This window comes from Rhopalosiphum maidis, chromosome 3, assembly GCF_003676215.2.
Source record: "Rhopalosiphum maidis isolate BTI-1 chromosome 3, ASM367621v3, whole genome shotgun sequence".
In the NCBI taxonomy this organism is placed as follows: domain Eukaryota; kingdom Metazoa; phylum Arthropoda; class Insecta; order Hemiptera; family Aphididae; genus Rhopalosiphum; species Rhopalosiphum maidis.
The window spans coordinates 23,004,619-23,016,997 of NC_040879.1; the positions used below are offsets into that span (position 1 = coordinate 23,004,619).

Sequence of the window (12,379 nt, forward strand, 5' to 3'; positions counted from 1 at the left end):
TAATTTAGAAAAATGTACTCAGATTATGAGTTGTTTTATTAGGTCAATGTTCTGATGATACCGATGCTGAAGATGATGATGATGATTCTGGAGGTAACAAGACATCTTGTGGAAGACGTGGCTTTAGTCTGCGATTTATGGTTCTTTTCCCAATTTTGAAGAGAAGGGCTTTTTCTGTTGTGTTAAATTTCGAATGAAATTTTTTGAATTGTTCATTGATCCCTGTGGTTAGGTATGGTATTCCAGTGTCGTTGTGGAGTAGTGTGTTTCGTATGTACCACGGGGCTTTAATAGTATTTTTAAATGACATCAAAAAACTAAAATATTTTAATTTTTTGATTAAATATCTAATTTTGTTTAAATTCTAACTTAAAATATCTATTAAAAAAAACTATCTTTATTTATTTATTTTTATATTTTTTGTTAGTCGTGAATGAACTTTTCATGAGAAACATTTTTTTTATATTTTTAATCCTTAGTTATTAAAATTAATATTTCATTAATTTTAACTGCAAAATAATATGCACATATTTCGAATCTCCCTGTGCCGACCTGTGTCCAGTCCGCATCTATGTAAGGTCTAAAGTAATGAAGAAATTACGTAACCGTTTTAAGAATTTTAATATCTGCACTATAATTACTATTTAATGTTATTGTTTTTTTTTTATCAATGAAATATTACATCTCAACCGTTATAAGACGATTAATTATTAAAATTGTTTTTGTTTCGGTCACTTAAAAATGTACGAGATAAAATGATATGAAACGAATTTAATCACGAGGAAGTTGGAAATAATTTAATATTCGGCCAGATTTCGTGTAAACGGACAGGGCATGGTGTGATTAAAACGCACGAAATCGGAAATTGAAATTTGTTTTTATGACTTAACGTTATATGAAATTCAACGAAATGTATTAATTTCACAATGATATATTACACTGGTACACACATATCGGCTATCGTATCAAGTTCACTCGACAACCGACTCTCAGATAGTGAGACGGAATTAAATGAATTCGGTCATTTAATACGATATGCTATTACGATATATTATTTTATCACATATAACTGTAACTATATTACGAGTTCGCTATCGGTATATATATATATATAGTAGGTAGGTACTCCGCGCGTCGCGTTTACCACACGTGCACATACCGTTTGATTGGTCCACATTACTTCGATTTTCCGATTTTCTTGTGCCCAATTCTAAATGAGTGATAACTTAATTAAACGGTTGCTATACGATATTATGCGATCGTTTTGTGATAACGGAGAAATGTATGCGAAGCAGCATTTTTGTCGAGTTATAAAAATATTTTATCGGCTATTATACATTATAATATTATACTCGTTTCAATGAATGTTGCACACGGGAAAAACTATATGGTTATATCAATTCCGTTCATAGTCGCATCCATATTCGTTGTGATTTATATTTATGTATAGGGCAATTGTTATAAACTACAATAGTTTAAAAAAATATATACAATTGTATTATATTGGTAGAAATATTATTATATAGTTATTTCAACTGTATAGTTTTTAATTTATTTAATTTAAAAAAAATTATAATATAAATAGTATACAATAGTCAATAGTAGTAATTTACTTTTAAATTGTAAAATTAGGTATGGTAAATTTGGTACGGCATGTGCTGTCATCATATATAATATATGGTATCCAATATTATTGTACTCCAAGATTTGAGCAATAAACTTTTAACAAAATAGTTATTTAATCGTAACTGTGTGGTCCGCGTTCAGAATGCTCTTGTATTCACAAAATGCAATAATATTATTTAAATAAAAGATTTGATTAATCATTAATTACCATATCTAATAACAACCTAAACATTTGGCGAAGTACCTAGTTGAATATTTTCAACTATTTTATATGTGAGGTATTATTATTATTAGGTATTATTTACGTTTTTGGGTAAGGCGCTTTTTTAGTCAAGTTATATTTAAAATCTCACGTAAGTAATACATTCTTAGTAGGTAACTCGAAGTTACTAACTTCTATTTAAAAATGAATGCTTAAGTTCAGAGGGGAGGTGCGAATACATCATCTGATAAAATATTTTTTTACACTTTGGACTACTAAATCAAATAATTTTAAAAAAAGCAAAAATTATTTCATAATTATAGTCAAAATAGTAAATATTAATTACCTATTATGAGAAACTATCGTACTTAAGTAACAACGTAGATACAGTCACGAGAAAATAGAAATACCACGCGTCTATTGATACATTTATTTTTGTCACTTATATGATATTTTTATAACAAACTGTATATTATTAAATATTTACATTGACTGTTACTTGTGATACATTGTTATGGATACATGTTAGAGATCATTAATATTTATTGACAAAGGTATGAAAATAAAGAATTTTTTTTTTAGCAAATAAAATAAATTATTGACATGTTTGAATTGAGTTCTAGGTGGTGCACATTACGTTTCAATGATTGATAATATTGCATAATGTAAATAAGAAAATATAATTTCTTTGATTTAATAAATAAAATTAGTTAATATGTTTTAAATATATGATATATCATATTATGCAGATTATTGATGTGTACAAATTTCATAATATTAATTTAGGGTTCGGGGCGTCCCTCCTTACTTCTTCGATACTGAAATCTATAAATGCTTACGATTATTAATTACTTAAGTGTTATAATTACAAAACGAATACTTAGATAAAGCGATAAAGTATAGTGTAACACATTTTTTCCCCGTGGTTTATATTTTTTTTTTAACATTTTAGGTACCTAGTTAAGGACTGATTATATTATTATTTAGTAGAAACCTTCTACGGAGTATTATAATAAATGTAATATAATATAAAATAATAAATTATGATTATGTTAATTATGCGATTACTTTGAAATCCCACATAAAGCTGTTAAAATAATGTATTACGGGTTGCGAGGCAAAATACCAATATTGAATTTAGCTACTATACCTATTAATATGATGTACGACTATCAATAGTCACTGTTAGCAAAAGTACCCGATTTGTATTGATTACAAACGCTCTCCGTGATAGACCATAGATCGTAATTAACAGTGAAATATTATTATTTTATAGCTTATGCCTAGTATACTGCTATTATAGTCTCTGTATGATATATAATTATTATACACTACATCTCACGTCTACAGAACACTATTATGTTGTAATAAATGTCAATTGCATATTTGCATCGCAGTAACTCTATCTCTGCAAAAATATTACATAACCGACTGTGGTATAGGTAGGTTCGTGCATTTTGTTGTCAACGTTTACTAACAGTCATAATTAAACGTCAAGCTGTAGTGGTTATAAACTTACAAAACATTCTACATCACGTTATTTAAAATTAAAAACTATTTCACGTAGATTATACTTGTCTATATTTACTAAATATTAATGTATCAAATAGTATATGTGAGTACAAATTATTTCGAAAATCCAATTTTTTTAATAATGTTTTTTCGAATAAATCTTAAAATATCATATTCAAGGGTATTCGTTTAAATTTAACAATGTAAGGACCTATACTGAATAGTGAATAGTATACATTTATTATGGCTAAGAAAATGATGATTTTTCGTGTTAAATGTTAGACTCTGGATGGAGCAATAAATGTAGGTAATGTTTTTAAAATCGTGTGTGTGTGTGTATATGTGTATGTTTTCTTTACACTGAAAACATCTTCAGAAGCAGTAAAATGTTTTAATATTCAAGAAATTATGTATAGCATTTTCGCTCATTTTATACTACGAGTAATTACTTATTACAAATAGTTTAGTTTATTTTTATTAGTGCTTGAAGTTCAAATCTAACAAAACAACGAAAATTTTAAAATTATATTTGACTTAAATATTTATAAATTTTTTGACTAATTAATAAAATAAAATAAAATTGAATTAAACATGAAGTTTCTTAATAAATATTTATTCAAAAACCTAAAAATATTGAAAATACATATCCAAAATATTTTTTTATAGACATTTTACTTTTTAAATTTTATTTATAATTTTATTATAATATATTATTATTTAAGCAGTTGAAGCTTCTGCCATTGTGAATATCATTATTTACTATACGCAATGACATTTCCAAAATATTAAGATTAATTTTAAGCTTTATTTAATACCACTAACCTATTTATACCCGTTCTAATGTACACCATATTCACTTATAAGTTTTGCTCTTCGGATAATAACAGCAATTATTAGCGATTATATATTATTAGTTATTATTTTAAAATCATAATAACAACAATAATAATAATTCTATGTGATTTTTTTTGGTAAAAATTAGTGCAAACTACTGTACTACTACTGTAATAGCAATATAAACATATATAATAAAATATCTTTAGAAATATAGGCTGTTCAACCGTCTACGCTTAATCGTGTTTTGTTTGGAATGATTAATCATATTGTTGAATTCAAATTTAACAAATCCATAACAGCGATACACTCAATAAGAAGATACAGTGACACCTACATTATATCAGCGTTTCCCGATCCTTTATTATATTCTTACCTATGTTTTATCATGAATAAAAAAACAATCGTAATCATTATAATCGTTATTCATTAATATGAGATTTGATTATTTGATTATCCTTGGTGTAATCTCAACTATTGTAGTATTGCATAAATATGTATATTTTGAGTTATTCCACAATTATATTTGACACCTTGATAAAATATTATGTTTACCGGATATCTTTTTGATGTTGTAATAACGTGCTTAGATAACATTTATTTTATCGATATTTAATGTTATATAAACCCTAAGAAATATAATTTCTAGTAACAGTCTTTGTGCTACAGAATAGCTGTATATGACTTAAATGATATTATGGCGGGCTTAAAGATTTGTATCATAGCAGTTCTGACGTTGCAGGTTGCTAAGGTAATGAATATTATTATTTTTATTTTTTAAATAAAACATTACATACATTTTAATGAAACATTTTATTTGGTGTGAATTAGGATGGTGTATTTTCGTGTACATTGCGAAGTCATAAACATGGTTCATCTCATGCATGTTTGCCATCGACATCTGATTCTACTCCTATACTAAATATCACACCGGATTCGAAGCCGCATACAATATCTCCTCCTTGTGGTTCTTCGGGTAGCCCGAGCTCTTGTTCACCGAGTGTTCCTGCAAATGGTACAGCTATATCTTCTACACCAACCCTTTCTCAAGATATGTCTTCACCGGGATCAACATCATTATTACCACCTACGCCATCAGCACCTTCCAATAATACGGACATTTTAAATTCAATAATTCAACTTTTGTCGTCTCCAGCATATTCTACTTTACAGGCAGGTAAAGCACCAACTCCTGATAAATCAATATTACCCTCTTCATCTACATCGAACGCAGCACAATTGCCTGCTTTTGTTTCAAAGCCACATACAACATCTTCACCATGTGCACCAGGCTCCTCCTCAAGTTCTTCAAGTATTTTACCAAACCCGTCATGTGGTCCAGCCCAGTCCACTTTTAGCACCGTTCCGACTCCACAGTTGTCAAATTCAGCATCAACACCGCCTTCTATTACTAATACAGACATCATAAATTTTTTGCTCAATATGTCATCTTCAGTATCGTCGCCTTCATCTTCATCTACTTCTAAACCGATGCCTTTCTCACCACCATGTCATCTATTAACGCCAACGTTAAATAAAATCGTGGTTCCAGGTACAAAACCATGTGTTATATCACACCATGTTACGCCTTCATTGAGTATATTACCACGTATACCACATGGTTCATCCTCGTTACCTAACCATCAATTTCATGAAGTACTTCCAGTACCAGCTTCTGAGAAATCCCCCGCACTAACTCCAGCATCATTTCCAGAGCATGAACCAGAAACCGCACCAGAAGAATTTCCAGCTGCAAGTAATGTGCCAGTTTCAATACCAGTAGTAACTTCAACGTATACTCCATCTTTAATTTCTGGTTATAATCCAGTCCTTATAAATCTTTTACTGAAATTATTACAGTCCAATCAAGCACAAAAGGTTTCATCTTCTCCTTTAATACCAACTAAAACTTATGATATACACGCACCAAGCGTAACTCCTGTATCTGCTCCAAATATAAAGCCACATACTATTTCACCTGCTTGTTCATTGTCTGATTCGACAATTCCTTGTTTATCAAATGTCTTACATAATCAATCAAATAGCTCGATTACTCCTCTTCAACAAATAATGACGTCTTTGACACCTCTATCTGTTTCAGGCATATCTTCTGGTTATAATCCAGAATTTATGAAATTAGTTATTAAAAATTTGCTATCTAATCAAACTTCTTCTTTAACTCCGTTGTCGTCATTACTTCCACTTATCCAGGCTAAATTAAATACCACTTCTACCCCTAGTCCAATACCAACGTCGACTTTTAATAAACCACTATCCAAGTCAAATCCTAATGTATTCAATACATCGTCAAATAATACATTTGATTCAGCTCCTGGTCCCGCGGACACGAATCAAAATTTATCAATTAATAATCAGGATCTCACAAATATTTTAATCAAGCTTTTGACCTCTTCCAATGCTTCAAAAACGTCTCTCGTTCCATGTTCATCATTACCAATCTCATATTTTGGTTCTACATTAAATACTACTTCATTATCACCTGTTCTTTGTATACCATCAATGTCAGATATTTTAAGTCAATTTCCTAGTTATAAACCCGATTCAAAACCATCTTTCTCGAGTATAATCTTAAGTCCCATTATTACACCGTTACCAAATATAAAGTCATTTCCTGAACGAGTACCAAATTTAATTTCAACACCTACCTCGTATCCTATACCGCCGTCATCGGATATTAACTTATGCCGTTCGAAAAACAAAGAACTACTAAAATTGTCTAGTGTGACACCAACTGGTGTCAACCCATGCCTCCAAAATATTATACGACCGCACACACCACATTTACCATTACCATGCTCACTACCGCATACTAAATTAAGTTCTGGTTGTAAGCATTTATCACCCACCATCTAATTCAATTAAATTATATTTGGTATAAAATGTAATATTGGACAACATTGACTGTTATAAAAATTATAAAAAGTTATATATAAATTAGGAACAATTAATTTTATAATATTATATGGTTGTTAATTTGTTATAAATTAAAATAACGATTTAGTATATTATCGTTTAGGTATATTATGTAAAATAATTATAAATAATATAATTTATCATTATTAAATATTTTAATTTTATCTAACTTTTGATAAGTTTATTTTGAACCAAATTTTTGTTACAACGTTACAAGTAATAATTGTTTTGAATATTTTAAAGTAAATACTTAAAAAATTAATTAATATGAATTGTATATTATTAAAACTATACGTAGAACTACTAGAACTGCAGGAGTCAAATAAACGAATTGATAAGCACTAATTATGTATAAGGTAATTTATTATACTATCAACATTGTAACCATCATTTATTATAGTACCTAACCGCTATCCTGTAGTATTATAGGTACGCAGTACTACTTATTACTATAGACATTATAGTGATATGACTAATATATACTATACATTATACAAAAAAAAGAACCACCTTATTATAAAAATTGTATATTTTGTAAATGAAAAAAAAATTGTATAATCAGCCGCCCCCCAAAAAAAATTCGCTCTATACAAAAACATTTTACCGACTATTTTTTTGTAGTTTTCAAATTTGTTATTTAAATTATAAAAAAGAAATAAAATATATTTGTATTATTAATTAGTTGATTTAAGTTTGACTCACCTTAAATTGTATTACATTGTCAGATGAGCATCTTTCTTTTATTAATGCTTCACAAGCAAATAAAAATTATTGTAAATATGAGTTAACGAAAAACCAGTTGGCGTTTTGTAAATGATTATGTATTAAAATTTATATTTTGTTATTTATAACTACAAACACTTTTGTATTTATCTGTTACTTGTTAGTCAATGCGTCATATTTAATGCACGGATTTATATGCACAAAAAGTATTGAAATATACCACATAAATATGTATTAAAAATCATGAATATAAGGATCAAATATAAAATATAAAATAAAAAATAATATATATAATAATAATTTTTAAATTATATTATATTAATTGCCAATCGGTACAAAAGAGGTAAGTTTATATAAATATGAAACATACTATGCTTATTTATTGATAAATACATTTTAACGTTTCTTTTTAAAAATTAAATAAGTACAGATGAAATATTAAGTAAATATAAATATAAATACAAATATAGATATATGTAAAATAACATTTTACAATTATTTTAAATTCAAATTAATAAAAGAATATTTACAAAAGTAAAAATAAACTATGAAAAGCAATAAAATACATAAATTTACATACAAATTACAAATCCATTCTCTAGTCTTAAGTCGTAATTATCTATTTATTGTAGTATAAGTACAATAAAAAAAAAAAAAATCGAACAAGTTGATATTTTTTAACTTCAAAAACAACTCATGGGTTATGTGGAATATTGTATTAATTTTCAAACTTTTTTATTAAGAACAATTTTTTTTTAACTGTATAATATATCGAAAAAAACACCATAAATAACCTAAAATTTAAAAAGATATAAATTACTTGAAAATAAGTGGTTGCAATACGAGTACACAAGTGATTATTTTTTCAATATTTATCCAGGCTATCATGTTACTAGACCATAAATGATAAAACTATTCCATATGTGCATACGAGAAGCTTAACATAATACATAATTAAAACAATTATAAATATACATAATTTAAAATATACCTAACTATTTTTAAGTAAAAATTATATTTATTGTAATTTATATAAACTTTGAATATAGTAAATAAGATAAATCTTATATTCCTCAGTAGGTATATAATATATATCCTATATATCAAGGATGGCGAACCTATGGCACGCGTGCCAAAGGTGGCACGTTGATTAAATTTCAATGGCACGTGAATAATTGAAATAATTAAAAATTGTTTCGATTATAACTGTTAAAAGAAATTCAAAGAAACAAATTATATACACTTTAAAAATTATAATTACCAAAAAAATGTGTTCTTACTTAATAAAAAAAAATGTATAATAAATCGGTAACTTTATTTTATCCTTAGAAAAATGAATTTCCTTTGGGCACGTGAAAAATTTTCAAAATCTTGATTGGGAAATTTTGGCATTTGACCCCAAAAAGGTTCGCCACTCCTGCTATATATTATAAATTTATCAAACACATATACCTAATGAATGTTTGAAAAAAAAACGATTTTCGTAATATTTGAATTATAAGTGTTTAGTAGTTTACACAATATAAATTGATATTTACATTACTATGTACTAGTGGGTATTTTATAATATATATGCCATAAACGTACGTTATAAAAACACACATTATTTTAAATTTTGGGCTTTGAGATAACAGTTAAGATTGTTGGTATTTTTATAAAAAGTAATGTGTAATATATTCAAGAGTGTATATACTTAATAAAACTTATTATGCGTATACAAAATACAAATACACCTAAAGCTGCAGACCGTTACTCAGTAGTAGGTATTCAATATTAGTTATTCAGTTAAGTATACGTATATTGGTATGTTTATTATTTATATACACATATATATTATATAATATATATAAATATATATTTATCATATATTCATATATCATTATCTACTAATTTTTGTTATACTAACGAGACGAGCAATTAACATTAAATAATATATATATATTTTTTGACATTTGGAAATTTATTTTATTATACAATAAAAAAATTAATAAATAATAATTACATACTCAAATGCTTTAAAAAAATATATATCGCAGTTGCTGAAAGGGATGAAATATCTTATTAAAAAATTGTTCTACTCTGTTGAATAGTCACATTAGTCGAGTAGGAAATGTCTGGGGAAAATTTCCTAGTTTCACTTAAAATAAATTGATTTAAGTGATTTAAGCATATCAATTATAAACTCGATCATAATATTATTATTACTGGTGTTTCCAAATTCTGGATAGATAAAAATAAACTATATGAGTTACGGATGAAACGATTGAAACCTAAAAAGATGACATACCAATTGTGGAGAAATGTACAATAATTATTTATGATATTTAAAACAAGCAAAAAAAAAAATCTTTCAAAAAGAAGCCATTCATTAACAACAAAATATTACAAAATTTAAGTGATGAAATTAATAAATTAATATTTATACAGAGTGTTTCAAAAAAAATTTGTCACAAAATCTATGACAATTTATTTATAAAAAACATTCACAATTTATGATGACAATATTATATTTTACTTATTCATAAAAAATAATTTAAAAATGAAGATTGCTCTTTTGTAAGATGTAAATATTTTCAACCTCACCTTACAATTTTTTTTTTTTTTTTGTTAACTCATCTTAAGTCCTGAAAAAGTGGTGAAGGGAAGTATTTGTTTTCGCAACTAGCATGGTTTTTATTAACTTGATGCCCGCAATTATACAATATTTTGATATCTATAAACGAAACCCGTTTTCGCAATTGTTACGTTATAATATATACGCCCAAGTTAGTCTGCAATTAGTATGTAGCCATTATTATTTTAACGAAAAAAGATCTAAAAGAAGGAATATGGAAACAAGAAAATTACTAACGAGTTGTAAACTTAATACACTAAGTATACAAAATGATTTTACATTTATTAGAAAATATTTATTTTTTATTGTTAGAATATATAGTTGTTTATGTAGTTGTGGAAAAGTTTTTATTGGTTTCATTAAGGTTTTTCATCTATACATTTTTATTTTTTTAAGTTATGTAATCATAACTTAAAAAAATAAAAATTGTATTCATTAATTACTTTAATAGTTTTGATATAAATAGTTTAATCGGTACGCAAACGTGTATGGCAATGCTCTAAGCCTTAGAGTCTTAGGTCTACATTATTAGGTCATCAATAATTTACTAACAAAATTTAATTAATATTATTTATAATTATTTAAAGATATTAATTAGGGGTGTTTACCTTTTAGTGAAGCCAATGACGCCGATGTCGGTTTCAACTTTCAAATAGTAATTGCTTAAAAATAAAATCTGTGTTTGGAGGTACCGGTAAACAGTAAATTTGTTACACTAAAATACGGGATAAGTTTCATGTATGTACTTACTACTTATATCCAAATATCTGTAACTTGTATACCTTATCTTACAAATTAACATCGTCCGCCACGGTATCACCCACCTAAATTATATGTATTGCATCCGTAATACTAATACATAATAAATAGCGCCATTGAGTAAAGGATCTCCAGTAGTCCAGTCTAATATATAAATGGTATATGTCTGTATACAATTTATAATTTTGCAACAAAACTTGGTATGATTGTATACTATAAATGTATTATACATAGCGTGAGAGGGATTAAATAGTCTTCAAATCTAATTATTTATCCGTCATTGTGTGTATGAGGATATTACTAATTAATCTTAATAAACTAACATATAATAATATGAGTTTCGTAGAATTTAATTTCAATATACCACAGTTTTCGATCAATCTCAATACGTATATAATCATGCATATATTTTATAACTCAGAACGTAAATACATTTTGTTCGACTCATTATGACTGTGTTCATTTCAGTAGATTAAATTATGTATTGACATATCTGTTATAGTTTCATTATAAATCTTCAAATAATATATGTAACGATGTAACCAAGTAACCACGTTCTTCAAGAGTTATCATAACTTGACCACCAAACTACTATCAAAAAATATAATTTAAATAATTTAAACTATATAACAAACAAATTATATACTTATCAGTTATCGTTAATTATTATTTATTCTTAACTTTGTTAGCAATAACCCGTGATCTCTATCAGTAACTTACTATATTTTTATTTCATAATATATTTCAACACAATATATGTATTCGAACTATAATACGTATACATTAATAATTTAAGTTCTAAAGTTGAAAACATTAATAAACAATTTAAATTAGACTGTTTGTTTAATTAACAAAATATATTTTCACCATTATATATTAATTTATATTTACAAATTTTTTGTAACAATTTTGGTACTCTGGATAGGTAAGTATAAGTATACTCACAAAAAACCATTTAGGTACTCATTTAAAATAAAAAAATATAACTTCAATTTTACTTAATTTAAAAAAAAAATATTTAAAATGCATAATAATATATTATAATATGTTTATTGCTAAGGCATTATAATATGGTACCCCACCTATGTGAGACAAGAAAATTATTAATTTCTTAAAAACCTACATACTTTTTTTTTTCATAATTTATTCAATAATTTTTAGTCAATAACTATTCA

At 26.4% G+C, this 12,379-nt stretch overlaps 1 protein-coding gene across 1 annotated transcript; it reads left to right on the top strand.

The window, feature by feature from the left end:
- The first annotated feature begins 4,837 nt into the window (after window positions 1–4,837).
- LOC113556771 (mucin-5AC-like) lies at window positions 4,838–7,144 on the top strand. Its single transcript, XM_026961912.1, has 2 exons — window positions 4,838–4,925; window positions 5,006–7,144. Exons 1-2 carry the CDS (start codon window positions 4,872–4,874, stop codon window positions 7,046–7,048), a joined length of 2,097 nt encoding a protein of 698 aa, XP_026817713.1. The 5' UTR covers window positions 4,838–4,871; the 3' UTR covers window positions 7,049–7,144.
- The last annotated feature ends 5,235 nt before the right edge of the window (window positions 7,145–12,379 follow it).